This window comes from Nycticebus coucang, chromosome 9, assembly GCF_027406575.1.
Source record: "Nycticebus coucang isolate mNycCou1 chromosome 9, mNycCou1.pri, whole genome shotgun sequence".
Taxonomy (NCBI): Eukaryota; Metazoa; Chordata; class Mammalia; order Primates; family Lorisidae; genus Nycticebus; species Nycticebus coucang.
The window spans coordinates 28,116,909-28,139,461 of record NC_069788.1 but is presented as its reverse complement, the minus strand read 5'-3'; the positions used below and the strand labels follow the sequence as shown (position 1 = coordinate 28,139,461).

The window sequence follows — 22,553 nt, the reverse complement described above, 5'->3', positions numbered from 1 at the left end:
TACCCTGAACTATCCAGGTAGGATCTAAATGCAACTATAAGTATCCTTATAAAAGAGAGAAAGGCCATTTTTTGATAGAAAAGGAAGAGGCAATTTACCTATGGAGGCAGATGTTGGAACGATGCCCCCAGCAGCTAGAAGAGACAGGAAAGGGACCGTCCCTAAGAGCCTTCCACGGGAGCGTGCCCCTGACCACAACTTGATTTTAGACTTACGGCCTCCAGAACTGGGAGGAATTAAATTTTGGTTGTTTCAAGTCATCAGCTTTGTAGTAATTTATTAAAACAGTCCCAGAAAGCTAATCCCTCTCAGTTTCCACATTTACACAGTTAAATGCTGGGGTAGCAATAACAACAAGTCCTGTTCTCGGGTCTTTAATTTCAAGAAGATCATTTTAAGACACTGTGAGAATCAAATAGCTTTAAGACTGTCAGCCTATCTGACGACCTCATAGGATGCTTTTTGCTTAGGAATGCTCCTCAATATGTAAATGAGAAGGGCTGTACCCCCAGTTGCCTCTTTACCAAGAATCACTGTATTAGAAAGGTGGATGTAAAAGTGTCCTCCTAACGGTGGACTCGTCCTCTGTAGTCTCTGTGTTGTCACCCGGTCCAGTCCAGATCCTTCTTCTGTTCCTTCAGTGGGCACAGAGCTGAGACACATCAGAAACAAAGCATTAACCACAGTACCATCAGGAAGTACTAATCCACACAGAACAGAGCTCCATTTCAAAGGTCACATCAGCCCCCATGGTTCCGGGCCGTGAGCTCAAGCTCCCAGATATTGAGTGTCCCTCTCTTGTCACAGCAGAAGTAAAATAAAATATTAAGATTCTTTCTGTTTATGTATATATGTATGCATTTATTTGTTTTTTGAGACAGGGTCTCTTCCTGTCACCCTAGCTCGAGTGCAGTGGCATCATCATAGCTCACTGCAACCTCAAACTCCTGGATTCAAGCAATCCTCCTGCCTTAGCCTCTCAAGTAGGTGGAACTACAGGAATGCACCATGACATCTGGCTAATTTGTCTATGTCTTGTAGAGACAAGTCTCCTTCTTTCTAAGAAGGAGAAAACTCCTGATCTCAAGCAATCCTCCCAGCTCACCCTCCCAAAGTTCTAGGATTACTGGTATAAGCCACCACTCCCAGCCAGATACTAGGATTCTTTTTTTTTTTTTTTTTTGCCGGGGCTGGGTTTGAACCCACCACCTCCAGCATATCGGGCAGGCACCTTACTCCTTTGAGCCATAGGTGCCGCCCTTGGATACTAGGAGTCTTTTTTTTTTTTTCAGTTTTTTTTTAATTTTTTTTTTTTTTTTTTTTGTGGAGACAGAGTCTCACTTTACCACATTCAGTAGAGTGCCATGATGTCACAGGACTCACAGCAACCTCTAGCTCTTGGGCTTCCACGATTCTCCTGCCTCAGCCTCCCGAACAGCTGGGATTACAGGCGCCCAGCACAATGCCCAGATATTTTTTGGTTGCAGTTCAGCCGGGGCTGGGTTCGAACCCGCCACCCTCGGTATATGGGGCCAGCGCCCTACTCACTGAGCCACAGGTGCCACCCGATACTAGGATTCTTAAAGAGTGTTCTACCCTTCACACTACAGTGATCTTGGGAGCACAGGGATCCAGAGTCTGCTCTGGTTCTGAAACAGAGTTTAGAGAGAACTTCTATTTCCTCTGTCCCCATCTGTATATGCAAAAAAAAAAAAAAAAAAAGTCAAAGTGCCCTGGTCCACAGAAGCTTCTATCCCAGTATAATTAGCTGAAACATGATCACTTCAGCTAGCCAAGTTCTTATCTAGCTCCTGTGTACAAATACACTGCCTGCCCAATCCTGTTTTTAATATAACAAGTGGTTTCGATAAATTGTGACATACCATGAGATGGAATATTATTCATTCAGTGTTATAGTATAAATGTTTGTGTACTACTGTAATTTATAATTTGAAATTCTAATCTTAGGAAGTAGGGCCTTATGGGAAGAGATTAGGTCTTGAAGGTACCGCCCTTGTGAATGGAATTAATGCCTTTATAAAATAGGCCTCAAAGGGACCCTCCTCCCTTCCACCATATTAAGACACAGTGAAAAGGTGGCATCTGTGAACCAGAAAGCAACTATCACCAAACACCAAATCTGCCAGTGCCTCGCATCTTGGACTTCCCAGCCCTTCAAGAACTGTAAGAAACAAAATTTCTATTTATAAACTACCCACTGCATGCTATTTTGTTACAGCAGCCCAAGTAGACCAAGATAGCCACTAAAATAATTTTGGAAAGATGTTTAATAAAATGGGGAAATATTCAATCCATGCCATTAGATGAAAAGGGCATGCTACCAATATGGTATGTAATGTGTGGTCCCAATTTGAGGTTTAAAAAGTAAATATATACATATATATGTGCAAAAATGCTTGAGAAAAGGGCTGGTAGAATATAGACTCAAAATATTCATGGAAGCTGTCTCTCAGCAGAGGGGTTATGAGTGACATTTATCTTCTTCTGTATGTTTTTTCAGTATTTCCCAAATTTTCAACAATGGACATAGTCAATTTCTTTTTTTTTTTTTTTTTTTTTGTGGTTTTTTGGCCAGGGCTGGGTTTGAACCCGCCACCTCCAGCATATGGGACCGGCACCCTACTCCTTGAGCCACAGGCGCCACCCTAGACATAGTCAATTTCTATCAACAATATTTAAGTACTACATACTGCTATGTATATTTAACAAATAGAGTGGCACTGCCTGGCTAGTATAAAAGCTGGACTGTCTTGCTCAGGCCAGAGGCTTCTAGGAGGAGCTAAGGAATGTGAGGAAACTCAGGAAGGAAGGTTGTCAGAATCACTCAAAGTGTGAATCTGAGTAACCTAAATTAGCTTCTAGCATTTCAGAGTTAATAACTTTGGCATTTAGAGCCTGCCAACATAGTATATCCTAAACAGTTTATGGTTTATACCATATGCTATATGGTATAAAGTACTACTCCTAGGCTAAAAGCCTATACGGCACATTACAGGACTAAATACTATAGACCATTCTAACACAATCGTAAGCATTTGTGTATCTAAAAATGTCCAAATATAAAGAGATACAGTAAAAATATGGTAGGATAATCTTACAGGCAAATGTTATAATTCAGTCTGTTATTGACATAAATATTGTTATGTGGGGCAGGACTTTCTATAATATATTGTATATGTATACAATATAAAATACACATAAACACATATATACACATACATACTGTATCTGAAAGGTAGAGAATCTCTATTTTTCCTATCCTACTGGGGCTTAAGTGAAAAATTAAGAGAAAAGATTAGAGCATACATGTGATCCAGGAGCTTGGAGCAGACCAGTGATCGCTTTGTCAACGATGGCTAGAAATGTAAGAACAACGCTTACGGGGATCCAGCGCCATCTGGTGGTCATTTCTTAGAAATAGCTATTTATGTTCCTCAGAGCAGCGTTGCCCAACCTTTTTGGCCCCAGGGACAGGTTTCACAGAAGATAATTTTCCCACGGATGGGGGTGGGGAGGACAGGAGGCGGAGCTCAGGTAGTGATGCAAGCGAGATGGAGCAGCCATGCTCACCCGAAGTGCAACTCCTGCTGTGTAGCCCCGATCCTTACAGGCCACGGACCCCAGGGTTGGGGCCTGCAGCCTTAGAATATTTCATCTCACTTGAAAGGATTTCAACAACAGTGATACATGAGGAATGGAATGAAGGGAAAAAAACAGAAAACGGTGGTAATGTGAACCTCTTAACAGCAATACAACTATTTTTAAACAAATTCACTGGAAATAAGTTCTCAGATTGTAGTCCTCAGACCAGCAGAATCAGAAAGTTGGATGTGACAGTGTCCTCCTGACCATGGAAACTCACTAAAAATGCAAATTCTCAGGCCTTGTCCCAAACCTACTGAATTAGAGACTCTGAAGGTAGGGCCCAGCAATTGGGTTTTGTTGGCTTTTTTTTTTTTTTGGAAAGATTTATTATTGATATGATTTATTATTAAAGATTTATTATTAATATGATTTATTATTAAATCATAGCTGTGTACATTAATGCAATCATGGGGTACCATGTGCTGGTTTTATATACAATTTGAAATATTTTCATCACACTGGTTAACATAGCCTTCCTGGCATTTTCTTAGTTATTGTGTTAAGACATTTATATTCTACATTTAGTAAGTTTCGCATGTACCCTTGTAAGATGCAATTACCCTTCCTCCACCCATCCTCCCCCCCCCTTCAGGTGAGAACATTGCTTTAAGTGATAAGACAGATAGCTTTTCCTGATAAGTGTCCCGGCTCTGAGTCCCCCAAGTCCACCCAGCAATCCCAAGGAGGGGCAGGCGTGAAAAAACCACTCCTTACCGTGCAGAGATGAGCGGGAGCTCCGTGCCACATCCAGCCAGCCAGGAGGTCACACTGTAGACTGGAGGGGACCCCGCCACAGAAACTGATTCCACCAGGTTCCCACCTGGACGAGCTGTTCCAGAATCAGCTTGAGAAACTAGAGGCAATAAACCAATTATTAGCGAGTAACTCAAGATGAGAGACTTGCTATGTGGAAAATCCCAGTTGAGAGGCTGTTACTCAGATCGCAGCACACATGTAAAGCACAGATTCCTACCTGCCTACTGCAATAGAGAGAGCACAGGGAGAGGAGGCAGGAGGACCCGCTGTTTAGTTTAGTACTGGAGAGAAAAGGCAAGGTCATGATTTAAGGGAACAAAGACTGATTCCACAGCAAAGTTCAATAAGTCCCTGGCCAGCCTGCCCAGCTCTTGGGCCCACCCATACCCAGACAAGCTATTGCAATGTACTCTGCATTCTTTCCTCCTTCCCTTCCCACACCCCCTGGCAACTCTAGGAATGTTCAACTGACCCTTCTTAGAAACTCTGAACACATGAGGCACATCCCCAGGGTACCTGAGTGTTATCCACAATGTGGAGTCAGCACATGTGCAGAAAGCATGCAAGTTTGAAGAGAGACCACTGCTTAAATCTTAATTTTTCCACTTCTGTTGGGTACCCACTCAGCTAATCTTCATAAGCCCCCTAAGCCTCGGTTTTCTTATTTCTGAAATGGAAATTATAACATGCTTGATTGATAGCAATCTGCATGGAAAGGAAACTTTAGTGAGCCTACAGATTTTAAATGACCAGAACAATATATTTTAATATTATTTTCCTCTCCTAATAAGAAGTAAAAGACTAGGGCGGCGCCTGTGGCTCAGTGAGTAGGGCGCCGGCCCCATATGCCGAGGGTGGCAGGTTCAAACCCAGCCCCGGCCAAAATGCAACAAAAAAATAGCCGGGTGCTGTGGCGGGCGCCTGTAGTCCCAGCTACTCGGGAGGCTGAGGCAAGAGAATCGCTTAAGCCCAGGAGCTGGAGGTTGCTGTGAGCTGTGTGAAGCCACGGCACTCTACCAAGGGCCATAAAGTGAGACTCTGTCTCTACACAAAAAAAAAAAAAAAGAAGTAAAAGACTAGTTCTTCCCTAAGACTGGTTACAAGTGAGACTGTAAAGAGTTTAAAGGCAACATCATTTTTTTTTTTTTGCATTCTGAATGCCACTTAATTTTTTTCCTCCTTAATGTGAGTATACATACAATTAGGCCACATTGCTTGCATTTGTAAGGCAAAGCCTAAGTTGTAGCTGTGTCCCTCACACAGGAAGTGTGCCACACACCTGCACATTATTCCCACTGAGAAAGAACCCACTGACTCCTCTGCCCCGCTGCCCCCCTCTTGGATTCAATGGAGTTTTTCTCTCCTGTGAACATGTTGTTAATCTATAAGTTTCAGATTCGTATTGAGTAGATGTGATGCCTGTCTTCACATTCTTGTGATAATTTACTCAGGAGAGTGTTCTCCAAATCCATCCAAGTTCTAACAAGGGACACAAAATCTCCATCTTTGGCTCGGTGCCTGTGGCTCAAGCAGCTAAGGTGCAAGCCACATACACCTGAGCTGGTGGGTTCCAATCCAGCCCGGGCCTGCCAAACAACAATGATGGTTGCAACCAAAAAATAGCCAGGTGTAGTTGCAGGCGCCTATAGTCCCAGCTACTTGGGAGGCGGAGGCAGGGCTCCAACTTAAGCCCAGGAGTTGGAGGTTGTGGTGAGCTGTGACGCCACAGCCCTCTACCCAGGGTGACAGCTTGAGGGTCTGTCTCAAAAAAAAAAATCTCCATCTTTTTTTGAGGCTGAGTAGTATTGTACTTGGCCCTGGGCATGCAAAGATGAATTAGATAAGAATGCTGAACAGCACCCTTATCTTATTCATCTCTGCATGTCCAGTGCTTAGCATAACACTAGTCACAAAATAGGAAGTCTGTAAATTATTACTTGCTCTTCTGGGTAGGAAGTCACCAAGGTTCTCTCAGGTGTCAATGATCACTGGATTCTGATCTCCCCCATATCCCAGCTGTGTGATTTGGAGTAAGATACCCAACCCCCTTTAGCCTTGTTTTCCTCATCCATTGAATGGGAAGAATAGTACCATCTCCTATGGGTTTCTGGGAACTAAATGAGAAATAAATGGAAACTACAAAAGAACTAGAGGACATTAGGTAGGACAATGTAATCACATATAAAATTGATCAGATAAATGACATGCAATGAACTGTAACTATTAAGTTCAACTGTATAGTGGATGTGGTTATTAAGTAACCCTCAAGCCACACCTTCACCCAGCCGCCCCCTCTCTAATCTCCTGCCTCCACCCTCTCCCTTCCTGCTCTCCTGGATGATTCCAGATACACAGAATTTGGTGACAAAGAGGTAGGGGTGGTGAGAAAGGGCTCTGGATCCTTGGCTTCAAGGGTTTGGAGGGGCAGGATGACATCAAAAAGAAAGAAAAGAGAAAGTGAACAGCACTCATCATGTAACCCTGCATTTTCCCACCAGTGGGTGCAAGTGTAGGAAACGCTGATCCCCTCAGCCTTCTGGAAATGTGGCAGTACTGGGGGTCACGAAGGCCACCAGCCCCTCGTCTTAGGCACTGACACGTTCAGGCAGTCACTGCAGCAGACCAGTTCAAGTGTCCTTTTCTACATGTGCCAAGAGCACAAACAGGCTTTGGAGTGATTAAGCCATGACCCAAATGCCCCCAAAACACTTAAACCACTGAAATAGAGAACGGCTAGGATTTTGATGGTTATCACAGATGATGCAATTTCAGGGTGGTACAGAGCCCTCTTGCGCCCACCCCAAAGTTCCCCTGCCTTCAGCTCGGCAATTTTTAGGCACAAGGTTAAACATTTGCATACTTTCTAAATCAAAATGTAAACAACTGTATCGCCATGCTCTCCCTGGAGAGAGAAAGAAGCTATAAAAACAAACAGCTTTCATGTGAGAGTCCCAAATTAGTTTCATAGTAGGGCTGTGTACATTGGGTACTTTTTCTTCCATTCTTGAGATACTTTACTAAGAAGAATATGTTCCAGCTCCATCCATGTAAACATGAAAGAGGTAAAGTCTCCATCTTTCTTTATCCAGCTACAACTTAACAATAGGGGGAAGTGGGAAGGGGGTGGTGGGTAGAGGGAGGGGGATCGGTGGGATCACACCTGTGGTGCATCTTACAGGGGTATTTGCGAAACTTGGTAAATGTAGAATGTAAATGTTTTGGCACAGTAACTGAGATAACGCCAGAAAGGCTATGTTAACCACTGTGATAAAAATGTGTCAAATGGTTTATGAAGCGAGTGTATGATGCCCCATGATCATATCAATGTATACAGTTATGATTTAATAAAAATTAATAAATAAATAAAAATAAATAAAAAAAAAAAACAGCAACAACAACAACCAAAAACAGCTCAACAGTGCCTGAAAGTCACAAGGAATTTGACAGAAAAGGAAATGTGAGCAAAAGTTGGAAGCCTGGAGGGCCTGAGAGCAAACCACACCTTTCTGCCTTGCCTGTACACGCATGGCATGTGTGCCAGCCTCACAGGACCCCCGAGGAGGACTTTGTCCCTACGACCAGTGTGTCAAGCAGAGGCAGGTGAGACCACTGTGCCCAAGAGAGGTCAAGGGATGGTTCACGAGGAAGGGGCCACACCTGAGCTCTGGAGAGAGAGAAGGGACACAGACACATATCACAGGGGATATGATAGTATATGACAACTCTCCAGCTTTCACTGAGTCTGCCTTGAAGGTTGAAAATCAGACCTATATCCCATTTATGGGGCCAGATGTTGCTGTATTCCTCCTAGTCCTCAGTATGACAGATATTAACTCATGGAGAGTTGGAAAAATCCTGTTGGCCTAACAATAATGACAATAAAAATAATTGCTTATATTTATTAAGCACTTACCCCAGTCAGGACTTGTAATGAGTCCTTTATATTAAACTTTGGTTAATCTTCACTAATTCAAGGAAGGGGTGGGGAATTTTATTATACCCATTTTACTGATGAGTAAACCAAGTCGTCTCAGCAAGACAGTAGTAAAATTAAGGTAAGAACACAAGCATCAGAAGCAGGAGTAATCACTGGGGTAAATGGGAGAGAGACTAACTAGAGAGTATGGAAACAAGGGCACATAATACCAACCCCATCTGCTTTCCAGAACCAAAGCAGGTGAGATGGAGAATCACCTGTTCCCTCTGCATTAAAACAACAGTGGCCACCCAGCAGGGAAGTTTGAGTAGGCATTTGTCAGACAGGCCCCTGGAAGACACCAGATGTGATGATCACCTGTTATGTTTGTGTCTGCAATAATAATTTCATCCACAAAGAGCACGCCCGTCTCCTGAGCCAGAAGCAGAAGGTCAATCTGATGAACCAGCACTGGGGAGTCTGCCTGAAGCAGGTGGACATCCCCGGAACGCCACACACATGTCTCCCAGAGGTCAGTGCAAGTGAAACGCCATCTGAAAGACAGTGCAGGGCAGAGCTGGGCCTCTCAGTGAGCACCTGCCATCCTCTGCCAACAGGGCCCTCACTCCCAAACCTGGGGACCTGAGAACTCTGCAGCCAAGAGAGTCCCCCCTACCCTGTGCACCCAGAAAGTCCTGGGTGCCATGGTTACAAACATCACACCCAAGATGGGCTCAGCTCAGCTTTTGATGAAACCCCAGTGAGTCACATTTCTAAGTCAATCATTCATTCATGACTGACTCAATGTCAGAGCCTTTTCAAATTACAATTTGATTGTGCCTCTCAATCAGATTATATGTTAGGCTCTAACCACAGACAAGATGAATAATCCTAGCATTATCAGACTCATTTAGGTTTAAAACCACTTATAAGACCTGTAAGAAATCTGTGGGAAGAACACTGAATCAAGACATCAAGATGCACATTCTTGGTACACATTCTTGGGGCCCTGATTTTCTTTAAGAATGTTCTCTAAGGCAGTGGTTCTCAACCTTCCTAGTGCCGCGACCCTTTAATACAGTTCCTCATGTTGTGGTGACCCCCAACCATAAAATTATTTTCATACACCTATATTTGTACGGGGTGTATGTGATGGTTTTAGGCAACCCCTGTAAAAGGACCATTCGACCCCCAAAGGGGTCTCGACCCACAGGTTGAGAACCACTGCTCTAAGGTCTCTCCCAAACATGATGTTCTATGAGTCTATCCCTCTGAGAAATGTCAGACTCCTTCTAGGAAGTAGTACATTCTTGACCACTAACTTCTCTGTGTCAAACTTCTTTGTCAAGTAAAATATATCAAAAGCCTCAGCTTAGGATCTGAGACCCATATAAGACTGTCAGTATGTCCAGTGAGCCACTGTCCCCAAGAAAGCCAATACTCGCAGCTGGCAGGATTCCCACAGCACCTCCTTACCCATTAGCTACCTCTTGGGACTGGTCTTCATGAGAGTCCAATCACAGGTGATATTCTTCTGCGCCATGTTGTGAAAGCCGGTTGTGTAGGACACAGTCATCTTCACGGTCATATTCGTGTGGCCTTTGTAGGCAAGACACAGCTACAGACACCAAATAAGTACTTCAGTTCTATTAGTCCAAGAAGCAGCTGCTCAAACAATATGTAATGAGTCCACATGCCTGGAACCCTGCCACATGCTACAAAGATAGTCCAGTTACTGCCCCCTGGAGTTTACTAGTCTGCCTGGAGAGGCAAATAACTTAGAATAAATTATTATTTATTCACCTCAATAAAGCTGGGGAAAATGCAATAAATATTCTTTCTGGGGCCAAAAAAAATCTTATTCGACTGTTTTTAAATGCCTAGCACTGTGCTTGGCGGTGATAATTGTAGTATCTCAATGAAAAAAAATCCTATTCTAACTCAGTGACCTGTGCAACCTTGAGCAGGTCCCTCAACCTCTCTGACCCTAGTTCTTCAACCCTAAATCCTCAGTATCCTTGGTCTCTAACTCAGTTATGTGGACAGTTGTCTGGCACAAGAAGAATTTAGAGCAAGAGTTTTCAACCTCAGAACTACTGACATTTTGGAAGCTTGGTAATTCTTCACTGAGCCTTAGAGGAAGTTTGGCGGCATCCCTGGCCTCTACTTAGAGGGTGTCAATAGCATTTTCACAGCTGTGACAACTGAACAGACTTCCCTATGTGGCCAACTTCTGCCTGAGGGACATAATCACCTCGCTGGGTGCCCCTGCAGTGGAGGAGAAGCTGAAGATGGAAGGGGCCCTGGCCTGAGCCTTCGAGTCCTGGTTCCCACTGCAGCCAGACCAGGAAAGGGCTTAAAACTATTGCCCTGTACTCCGCCACCCAAGCAAAACTCATTCTTCAAGGGGCAAATAAGCTGCACTTCTTTTCCAAAGGACAGCAGAACTATTGAGGCAAAGGATGTAAGAGGTGCTCGAGAAATGTGTCAGTCAATTCGACCATCCATAATAACAATAGCTAAAGTAATAGCTAGCCTTCCCTGAGTCCTGACCTCTGTGCAAACACTTTATTAGAGGATCTCATTTAACCTTCACCACCGTCCTGAGAGGTAGACCACATTATTACCCATTTTACAGGTAAGTAAACTAAGACATAATGTACTTTAAAAAGACATTGAGGGCACACAGGGTGTAGAGTTAGGATTTGAAACCAGATCACCTGACTATAGAATCTACACTCTTTTACTCAGAGATTAAAGAAAATATTGGAGCAAATAAAAACTCGTATAGCTCCTACAAAGGCTTTCTAGATGACCTGTTGGTCTAGATGACCAACATGTAAGTGTGGGCCAGCAGGGTTCACACCTGAAACAGTTACAAGACCTAGAACCTCAGCCCAAAATGTCATGGACCAGTCACAGCAATCACTTCACTATGCTCTGTCTTTTTGGTCTCAAACCCAGATACTCACTGATCCCTCCTGCCCACCTGGCCTGGAAACATGAGGGCCGCTACTCACATGTATGTGCTGATCTAACTGATAGCCCTTCTGGGCAGCTGGGGGCATCAGAACAAGGTGTCGAGGCTGATGGAGGCTGAACCTGCCACAGAAAGGCTCTGACCCACTGGTGAGGTCCCCATCAGAGCTGGAAACTTCTGGACCTGGATGCAATTCAGATAAAAAAAAAAAAAAATACAAGTGTTGATATTAAACAAGGCAGACCTTCCCAGCATGTGTACGGGAAGTGGGCTGCAGGTTCACCATGGGTGAGCTGGGCAAGGCTTGGGTGGCTGGCACCCCTAGCTTGAAGGCTCCAGCCATGAGAAACCCATTCTGTCTGCCCTAAAGCTTTGAAATCCATTCCCACGCCCTGTGCACTAGGACACGAAAAACTATTGTGAAGGAAAAAGACAAGGAATGTCAATCAGAATTTAGTTGGTCTTATTAGCAGTTTAAAAACACACCCTCACATTTTAAGAATTTCTTAGGACTACTTTCTTCTGTAAGAATGCCTTTAGATGCAATTTGAATGCATCTAAATGCTTCGCCCCACTAACAGCTCAAAAGGAAAGTCAAAAGGCAAATCTTTCCTTTCTGCTGACACCCACACCAAGCCTCTCCCTCCCAATGACACAGCCACTCCCTTACCCATCAAGGATCCAAATTCAGTGTTCCCAATGAAGATTGTTCCCATTTTGTGGAAACAAAATAGATAATGATGGGAAAAAAAAAAAGATCAGAATTTGTTAAAAGGTGGACAGCACCTTGTTCAAATCCAAGCCGCAGTAGGACATTAGCTGAAGGAGGTTCCAGTTTGCATTTTACTGCAAGTAACTCCTCAATGGTTGTTTGAATCTATCAAAACGAAAAAACAATTGCAGGAATTTGTATCATGGGCATAGAGACCACCCCAAGCTCCCTTGCCCCACACCTCACTATTTGAAGACATTTCTCACCTGATGGGCTGTGGCATTTGCAGGGATTGGCTGACTAGAAACATTGTCCCACATAAGAAAGAAGTTTCCGTTGCCTGACACATTCAGCACCTACAAAGTCAACAGAGACAAGACTAAATCCTGGTGCTCATTAGGCTAGAGAATCTAGGCACACAGGACATGCTTCCTCAGCTTGATATTTTTTTAATCATAATTACAACTTCTTTTTTTTTTTATTAAATCATAGCTGTGTACATCAATGCAATCATGGGGCACCATACACTGGTTTTACAGACCGTTTGACACATTTTCATCACACTGGTTAACATAGCCTTCCTGGCGTTTTCTTAGTTATTGTGTTAAGACATTTACATTCTACATTTACTAAGTTTCACATGTACCCTTGTAAGATGCACCGCAGGCGTAATCCCACCAATCACCCTCCCTCCGCCCACCTCCCCACTCCCTCGTCTCCCTCTCCCCCTTCCCCCTGCTTAAATGCACTACCATCATCTAGAAAGATCTGAAGAACACAGCATCTTCACCTAATTGAGAACTTTTCTTGGGATAATATATGTCTATCTCCCTATTTACTTGTGCGCATTTTCTTGGAATATGGGATGTAAAGGTTACCATTGATTGGCACATTTTCGCCCCCCTCACAAACTGCTTTCTTCAAGGGTAACCTGGTGGCCAGAGACACATACAGCATGTCACCCACACGCATAGCCTTCCCAGTCTCCGCTTTGCCTCCTGCACATCTGGTGTGGAGCACATTACACTTTTGCTGTGGAGTAAGATCTGTGCAGCTTTTAATCCTCTAAATCACTTCTATTTTCTACTTTGTCCTGTGGTTATTTGTGTGCATGCTTTACTATTAGACTACAAGCTTTAAAGATAAGGTCCATATTAATTTGTCTTTGTACACCAAAAAGTGTACACAAAAAGTACATCAAAATTGTTCAACAAAAATATGAGGCAAAAGTGGGGGACCCAAAGGACATGACCTTCACAAAGTAGATTCAGAAAATGTAGCGTAGAGGGAAATCAAACCTGACTAGGTCAAAAACTATGGCGTTTCATGTGTATGTGCTCACATGCATGTGTGTGTGTGTGTGTGTGTGTGTGTGTGTGTGTTTAAAGGACTTTATGTCTACTCTGGGGAATAAGTTTCCAAAAGAAAACTTACTTGGGTCTTAAATTCTTAAAACTTATTCAATGAGCAAGGTAATCTCAATAATAAGACTACATTTTTAAAAAATGTACATTTTTAAAAAATCTTCAAAATGTCAGATAGCTATCTTATCTCTTTGGCAGCAGAGTTATAATTATAACTCAGTTCCCTGGCTCCCAGCCAGTGGTCTTCTGCTAGGCAAGACTTTAGTTTTTCCAGACGTCAGCTTTATGGAACTTGAAAGAGGCACAGACCTGTATTTCCGGAAGCCTCTGGGCTCGGGCTCGGATCTGGTGCTTCTCCTGGAGGTAAGTGGTGACCACATCAGGACTCAGCCAGGTGTTATGAATCTGGACACCGATTCTCATCCCTGTGCTGGGGGCTATCCCATGATGCTCTGCTTCCAGGTAGTACTTGGCTCCGCCCAACAGCTCCAACTTGGGCGTCTTCTGCTTCCACATCCCTTCACCCCCATGCTGCTCCCAGGAGTCAAACCAGTCAGCAGTGCCAACCCCAATGGAGGCCACTTTCACCTATGCCCCAATATGTAGAGCAGGATCAAGCACACATCAACAGTAGGAAGCTTCCAGGCATCTCTTTCCTGAACACTAAATGTCTGGAAGCTGCCAACAATGCCAACAAGAGGCTTTTGAACTGGTCTGTCTTTTCCAACAAGTTAATCCAGTAGTCCTGGCCTTGTGGTTGTTTCTCTCTCTGTCTCTCTCAGTTGCATAGTATTCCAATGAGGCAAGATTCTCCTGCTCAAACTGTTCTTGAACTCCTGACATCAAGCAATCCTTCCGCCTCGACCTCCCAGAGTGCTAGGATTATAGGCGTGAGCCACCGCACCCTGTTTGGCTACTTGTTAAAGGCACCTATATTTATCTTTTAAAGTTGGTGGAGAAGGCAGCACCTGTGGCTCAAAGGAGTAGAGCGCTGGCCCCATATGCCAGAGGCGGCGGGTTCAAACCCAGCCCTGGCCAAAAACTGTAAAGTTGGTGGAGAGATTCCTACATAAAGCTGGCTATATCTCTTCCAAAATTAGTGGAAAAGGCAAAAATATTGGAAAAGTGGAAAAGACAAATCTGGGTTTGAATCCTACAAAAGTAGTGGAAAAGACAAATCTGGGTTTGAATCCTGAATATGCCTCTTACTATCCAAGTAGTCCTGGGTTGGCTATAAATCTCAATTTTTAAGCCTAAATTTCGTCATCTGGAAAAGATACATATATATATATATATCTCAATGGACACATGGTGAAGATTAGAGACGAAGTCAATAAAAGATGGGTAGGGTAATGCCTGGCTTACAGTAAATGCCAAATGAACAGTAGGTGTCATTACATTCAGCCAAATTCTCTCTCAAAATTAAAGTCCCTGGTCACTGATGGCATGTCACAACTATCTAGAATAAGAGAGCTTTAATCTTGCTTCTTTCTTTCTTCAGAGTCAGAGGCCTAAGGACAAATAAGAGGAAGATGAGAGGAAGTTAACTACCTTAGTCCTGGGCTCCTCTGACCCACTGAAATGCAGGGAAGCTTGGCTGTCTGCCTGGATCCAGAAAGTGTAATTATTTGTCTCTGGAGCCACAAAGAACCCACTGAGCCGTGCTCTGTAAAGTAGAAGAACACAGAGTCAAGTCAGAGCAACTAAAGTCTGAATCAGTGAACCAACAAATGGCCACCCCTGTACTTGGTTTTTCTTTATGGTAATGAGGGAGATACGCCTGATTCTTTTTTTCTTTATATCATAACTGTGCATTAATGCATTTATGCGGTACAATGTGCAAATTTGATATACAATGTGGAATGCTTACATCCAACTGATTAACCTAACCACCACCTCACTAACTTCGTTGTTATGGTAAGACATTTATATGCCACATGACTGTCCAGAGTATCCTAGACAAAGCTATGGCACCGGTATAGTATCAATATCTCCATCCATCTCTCTACACGGGCCACAACCCCCTTGCAGTTGTGTCACATTTGGGAATGTTGTAGTCACAGGATAGGACCACATGGAGGCTAGCTCAGAAAATCACCTGACACGGCCCAGTAGAGGCTCTGCGCCACAGTCAAAACGCCATCAATAGCAAATATTCTTATTATTAGAAATAAAGAGAGATCGCCAATCAGAATTTGCTCTGAGCCTACCAGGTACCTCAACACCTCCAGAAAGTATTTTTCCAATACTTTCTACAGTCCACAGAGAAGAGTTGATTTAAATGTGTCAATAATTTCAAATGAAAAGCCATAAATGGATCTTTGAAGATGATTGCAGGCCTTTTCATAAAACATTTTTGAAATAAGAACATTTTTCTTAATGTTTAAGATAAATTCCAGGGACCTAATATTATATATATGGTTAAGAAACTGATTGTAACTACTTGAATAAATACCAAGAATATTTTATGCTTATAACATTTTTAAAAATCTTTGCATCATCAATATAAGAAGTTTTTGAAATGTTCCTTTGATATATGTTATTTTTATCTTTAGAAAGAACTTCATATTTAAAAATAGTTTCAAAAAATAACTAATTTAAAGGTCCATCAATATAATAATTACCAATAAATAATATCCATGTTTTAAATTTAAATACTTTAGATTTTAAAGAGGTATATGATAGAGGGAATGGAAAATGGATTACTATCTGGTCTGTAGCTCCTCAAAATGGCAGTTAAAGGGGCCTACCCTACAAGTCCTTGTGTAGGAGTCAAATATTCTTTTGCCTTTTGAGGTAGTCTGACTCACTTCTTAACAATATCAAACACAACTGAATATAGCTGAAAGGTTTTCCTTTGAACATTATTTATGGTCCTCAAAACTATGACAAAAATGCACTATTAGTTGCTGCAACAGACCACAAATTACTGACACTTTTCAACCAAAAATTGGGCCAGATGCAGTGACTTATGCCTATGATCCCAGCACTTTGGGAGGCTGAGGGAAGCGGATTGCTTGAGGTCAGGAGTTCAAGACCAACCTCAGCAACATAGTGAGACCCTGTCTCTACAAAAAGTTAAAAAAAAAATTAGCCAGGCATGGTGCCAGGCACTTGTAGTCCCTGCTACTTGGGAGGCTGAGGCAGGAGGATCACTTGAACCCAGGAGTTCGAGGTTGCAGTGAGCTATAATTACGTCATCTCAAGCCAGGGCAACAAAGCCTCCAAAAAATAATAAAAATAAAATACCATAAATTGAAGTTAAATGCTTAGTTAGAAAGGCTTCAGGAGACAGTCTTCTGTTCACAGATTACTATCCCTACTTGGCTTTTTCAATATCTGAAATTTTCTAAACAGGGAACAAAGTTTCTCATTACACAATTAAGTTGAGATCTAAAATGGTAAAATCTTTGAAGAAGATGGCAGATTGGTTGAAGTTCGAACTCAGGGGTCATGACCAGCCTGTCTGAGAAGGGTTTCTAAAGGGAAAAGAAATCCATCACTTAATAAAGGATCCATTCCTCAATATACACACTGAGAGCACACTAAGAAAACAGCATGTACATAATTTTCAAACTTTTATATTTTTAAGCTTACTTCAGTAAACTAGAAATATGACTGCATCCTTGAAATGTTAAAAAGAGGGCGGCACCTGTGGCTCAGTCGGTAAGGCGCCGGCCCCATATACCAAGGGTGGTGGGTTCAAACCCAACCCCAGCCAAATTGCAACCAAAAAAAATAGCCGGGCGTTGTGGTGGGCACCTGTAGTCCCAGCTGCTCGGGAGGCTGAGGCAAGAGAATTGCTTAAGCCAAGGAGTTGGAGGTTGCTGTGAGCTGTGTGAGGCCACGGCACTCTACCGAGGGCCATAAAGTGAGACTCTGTCTCTACAAAAAAAAAAAAAAAAAGAAAGAAAGAAATGTTAAAAAGACCCAAAACAATACTAAGCAGAAAAATCACAATCACAGTGCAGAAAATAGTGTTTCCCCGAGCCCATCAGAGCTTCCTCTGCTGTACACCATTCAGCTCTGGGAGGTTAAGGGCAAATTCTAGTGTCTTTGTTTGGCATCAGCCAGATACTAGTTTTACCTCTTAATCATGTACTTGCCACAAGTTCTACTCAGTCATCTAACATGTGTCCTGGCCTAGTCAGCTCAATGATAATTGATAATTGATAATCCAAAGCTCCAAAGCACCTTGTAAACTGAATTGCAAAAGATATAAACTTGGTATACTGATCAAAATTTGTCTGTTCACCTACAAAGGTCACTAGCATGACCAATACTGGTGGAGTCACTGTCAAAACTTGTTATTGAACTACCTGGTGTTATACCTTCTCCCCCGGAAATCTCTCTGTTATCTGTATCCTAACCTCACCTAGCCCAGTAAAGAGGCTTTTGACACGGGCTCCCACTTTGCCTACAACATACCTGAAAGGCTGTCCTTCCTTTGACCAAAATCCAGATGGAGAACTGGCATTAGGGACAATCTGCCACCTGTACCCAGGGGTGGCTTCCATCAGTGCCAAGCCCTTGGCAGCATATCCAACTTCAAACAGAAGCCCTCGATTGCCTGTAAGATGGACATATCTCATGAACAACTGACCACACCACTCCACAAATTAGGGAACCACTTGGTTTCATATTACAGAGCAAAAGATGATACAGGGACTATCTGTAAAGGGGAGTCACACCAAGAGCTAGACAGAGTAGTCATGTGAAAGATTCTATAGACCATACCAAGGTTTGGGAAGCAGAACGCATTCCTTGGGGTAGGAGTTGTCTCTTGGAAAGAGAGACTGGGTGAGAAATAATAAAGAGCGATATTCTCAGAAGACCAGAGAAGAGTAGGAAGCCCTTTTTAAGGGGAATGCCTCGGGAAGAGAACCAGTCCAAGAGCAAATGTGAATGAGCAAACAAATGCCATAGTAAAAGAAAGAACATTGTGGTTGTATGCTTGTGACGTGACTTATCTCTGATTCTCCAGGCCAGAAGTAGACGTCTACATTATTTTTGAAGGTCCAGTTCAACCTGGGAAATCTATTCCCTAAAATCCTCCTCCCCATGCACAAAATTGTCAATCCTTACATTTTTCAAGTGCCATGGCCTCAATCTGTGGACCTGCACAAAAAGCCAATTATGTGGCACACTATTGTGAGTGCTATTACATGACATTTTTTTTTTATTGTTAGATCATAGCTGTATACATTAGTGCGATCAAGGGGTACAATATGCTGGTTTCATATACAATCTGAAATATTCTCATCAAACTGTTCAACATAGCCTTCATGGCATTTTCTTAGTTATCGTATGTAGACATTTGTATTCTGCATTTGTAGGTTTCGCCTGTACCCATTCTAAGATACCCTCCCTCCACCCTAACTCCCCCCCTCCCTTCCCCTCCCTTGGCCCTTTCCCCATATTCTTGTGTTAGTATTAGTGTGCATTCCCACCAGCAGTGTAGAAGCGTGCCCTTTTCTCCACATCCACACCAACATCTCTGGTTTTGTGATTTTGTTATGTGGACTACTCTTACTGGGGGTAGGTGACATCTCAAAGTAGTTTTGATTTACATTTCTCTGATGATTAAAGATGATGAGCTTTTTTTCATGTGTCTGTAGATAGTGTGTCTGTCTTCTTTTGAGAAGTTTCTCTTCAAGTCCTTTGACCACCCTGAGATGGGATCACTTGTTCTTTTCTTGCTAATACATTTGAGTTCTCTGTGGATTCTGGTTATTAAACCTTTATAGAAAGTATAACCTGCAAATATTTTCTCCCATTCTGAGGGCTGTCTGCTTGCTTTACTTACTATGTTCTTGGCTGTGCAGAAGCTTTTTAGTTTGATCAGGTCCCAGTAGTGTATTTTTGATACTGCTTCGATTGCATGGGGAGTCCTCCTCATAAATTTTCACCCAGGCCAGTTCCTTCAAGAGTTTTCATTGCACTTTCTTCAAGTATTTTTATAGTTTTATGTCTTAAGTTTAAATCTGTTATCCAGTGAGAGTCTATTTTAGTTAATGGCGAAAGGTGTGGGTCCAGTTTCAGTCTTTTACAGATTGCCAGCCAGTTCACCCAGCACCATTTGTTAAATAGGGAATCTTTTCTCCACTGAAGTTTTTAATTGGCTTGTCAAAGATCAAATAACAGTAAGTAGCTGGATTCATCTCTTGGTTCTCTATTCTGTTTCAGACATCTACTTCTCTGTTTTTTGTGCCAGTACTATGCTGTTTTGATCACTATCAATTTATAGTACAGTCTCAGGTCTGGTAGCGTTATTCTTCCTGCTTTGTTTTTATTTCTGAGTAATGTTTTGGCTATTCAAGGTTTTTTCTGATTCCATATAAAATGAAGTATTATTTTTTCAAGATCTTTAGAATATGACAATGGAGCTTTGATAGGAATTGCATTAAAATTATATATTACTTTGGGTAGTACAGACATTTTAACAATATTGATTCTTCCCAGCCATGAGCATGGTATGTTTTTCCATTTGTTAACATCTTCAGCTATTTCTTTTCTTAAAGTTTCAAAGTTCTCTTTGTAGAGATCTTTCACCTCCTTTGTTAGGTATACTCCCAAATATTTCATCTTCTTTGGCACTACTGTGAAAGGAATATAGTCCTTGACTGTTTTTTCAGCTTGGTTATTGTTGGTGTATATAAAGGCTACACATTTATGGGTGTTGATTTTGTAGCCTGAGACATTGCTGTATTCCTTGATCACTTCTAAAAGTTTTGTAGTAGAATCCCTAGTATTTTCCAGATATACGATCATGTCATCTGCGAAGAGTGAAAGCTTGATCTCTTCTGACCCTATGTGAATACCCTTGTTCGCCTTTTCTTCCCTGATTGCAAAGGCTAAAACTTCCATTACAATGTTAAAGAGCAATGGAGATAATGGGCAACCTTGCGTGGTTTCTGCTCTAATTGGAAATGATTTCAATGTAATTCCATTCAATATGATATTGGCTGTGGGTTTGCTGTAGATGGCCTCTATTAGTTTAAGAAATGTCCCTTCTATACCAATTTTTTTAACTGTTCTGATCATGAAGGGATGCTGGATATTAGCAAAAGCTTTTTCTGCATCAATTGAGAGAATCATATGGTCTTTATTTTTTAGTTTGTTTATGTGCTGAATTACATTTAGATTTATATATATTGAGCCAGACTTGAGACCCTGGGATAAATCCGACTTGGTCATGGTGTATAATTTTTTTGATGTGTTGTTGGATTCTGTTTGTTAGGATCTTATTGAGTATTTTAGCATCTATATTCATTAGTGATATTGGTCTATAATTTTCTTTTCTTGTTGGGTCTTTCCCTGGTTTGGGCATCAAGGTGATGTTTGCTTTGTAGAATGTGTTGGGTAGTATTCCTTCTTTTTCTATATTTTGGAAGAGGTTTAGTAATATAGGTACTAGTTCTTCTTTAAAGATTTGGTAGAATTCTGATGTAAAGCCATCTGGTCCTGGGCTTTTCTTTTTAGGGGAGGTTTTGTATAGTTGATGCTATTTCAGAACTTGATATAGGCCTGTTCAACATTTCCACTTCATTCTGGCTAAGTCTTGGTAGGTGGCATACTTCCAATTATTGGTTGATGTCTTTCAGATTTTCATATTTCTGAGAGTAAAGTTTCTTGTAATGTTCGTTAAGGATTTTTTGAATTTCTGAGGTGTCTGTTGTTATTTCATCGTTACCATTTCTGATTGATGAAATTAGAGATTTTATTCTTTTTTTCCTGGTTAGGTTGGCCAAACATTTATCTATTTTATTGATCTTTTCAAAAATCCAACTTTTGGATTTATGGATCTGTTATATAATTCTTTTGTTTTCAATTTCATTTAATTCTGCTCTGATTTTGGTTATTTCTTATCTTCTGCTGGGTTTGGGGTTAGAATGTTCTTCCTTCTCCAGTTGCTTGAGATGTCCCATTAAGTTATTAACTTCCTCTCTTTCCATTTTCTTGAGGAAGGCTTGCAGTGCTATAAATTTCCCTCTTAGGACTGCTTTTGCAGTATCCCAGAGGTTCTGGTAATTCATGTCTTGATTGTTGTTTTGTTCCAACAATTTGGTGATTTCCTTCTTAATCTTGTCTATAACCCATCTATCCTTCAGCATAGATTGTTTAGCTCCCATGTTTTTGTATGGGTGTGCAGTTTCCTGTTGTTGTTGAGTTCAACTTTTATTCCATGATGGTCTGAGAAGATGCAAGGAATAATTTCTATTTTTTAAAATTTGCTGAGGTTAGATTTGTGGACTAGGATGTGGTCGATTTTGGAGTATGTTCCGTGGGCTGATGAGAAGAATATGTATGCAGTTTTGCTGGGATGAAATGTTCTGTAGATGTCTGTTAAGTCCCAATGTTGAATGCTTAAGTTTAAATGTAAGATTTCTTTGCTCAGCTTCTTTTTGGAGGATTTATCTAGCACTGCTAAAGGGGTGTTAAAATCTCCAACTACTATGGAAGTGGAGGAAATCAAGTTGCTCATGTCTGTTAGAGTTTCTCTTATAAATTGAGGTGCATTCTGGTTGGGTGCATAAATATTAATAATTGAAACCTCATTATATTGAGTATTACCTTTAACAAGTATGAAGTGTCCATCTGTATCCTTTCTTATTTTGGTTGGTTTAAAGCCTAGTGCATCTGCGAATAGGATTGCAATGCCTGCTTTTTTCTGCTTTCCATTTGCCTGGAGTATAGATGACCATCTCTTCACTTTGAGTCTATATTTGTCTTTTAATATAAGATGCGATTCTTGTATGCAGCAGATATCTGGCTTAAGTTTTTGTATCCAGTCAGCCAACCTGTGCCTCTTTAGAGGACAATTTAAACCATTCACATTAATTGAGAATATTGATAAGCCTTTCAAGAGTCCAGTGGACATTTTGGATCCTATTGCAGCTGTGTAAGTTGGAATTTGATCGAAATTTTCTGGGTGGGTTTTCTTTTGTGGTGGAGGGTTACGCTAGTCTTTATGGAGGATAGGTCTAAGAATATCCTGGAGGGCTGGTTTAGTTATAGAAAATTTCTTCAACATGTGAATGTCATTAAAGTATTTAATTTCTCCATCATAAATGAAACTCAGTTTAGTTGGGTACAGGAGCCTGGGTTGAAAGTTATTTTGTTTTAGGAGATTAAAAGTCAATGAGGGGAAATGGGACC

General features: G+C 41.7%; 1 protein-coding gene across 3 annotated transcripts in view; it reads right to left on the bottom strand.

The window, feature by feature from the left end:
- Positions 1-22,553, bottom strand: part of PKHD1 (PKHD1 ciliary IPT domain containing fibrocystin/polyductin) — a 497,465-nt gene that overhangs the window by 431,153 nt on the left and 43,759 nt on the right. For 2 of the 3 annotated variants that reach the window (XM_053602538.1, XM_053602539.1), the window contains exons 14-23: positions 17,823-17,964; positions 14,946-15,060; positions 13,704-13,982; positions 12,297-12,386; positions 12,105-12,195; positions 11,359-11,501; positions 9,826-9,956; positions 8,717-8,892; positions 4,381-4,519; positions 525-652 (exon numbers count right to left, since the gene is read on the bottom strand). In XM_053602538.1, the coding sequence (XP_053458513.1) occupies positions 525-652; positions 4,381-4,519; positions 8,717-8,892; positions 9,826-9,956; positions 11,359-11,501; positions 12,105-12,195; positions 12,297-12,386; positions 13,704-13,982; positions 14,946-15,060; positions 17,823-17,964 (1,434 nt within the window). Of the gene's footprint in view, positions 1-524; positions 653-4,380; positions 4,520-8,716; positions 8,893-9,825; positions 9,957-11,358; positions 11,502-11,988; positions 12,032-12,104; positions 12,196-12,296; positions 12,387-13,703; positions 13,983-14,945; positions 15,061-17,822; positions 17,965-22,553 lie in introns of those variants that run through there. The other variant, XM_053602540.1, reaches the window with a different exon arrangement.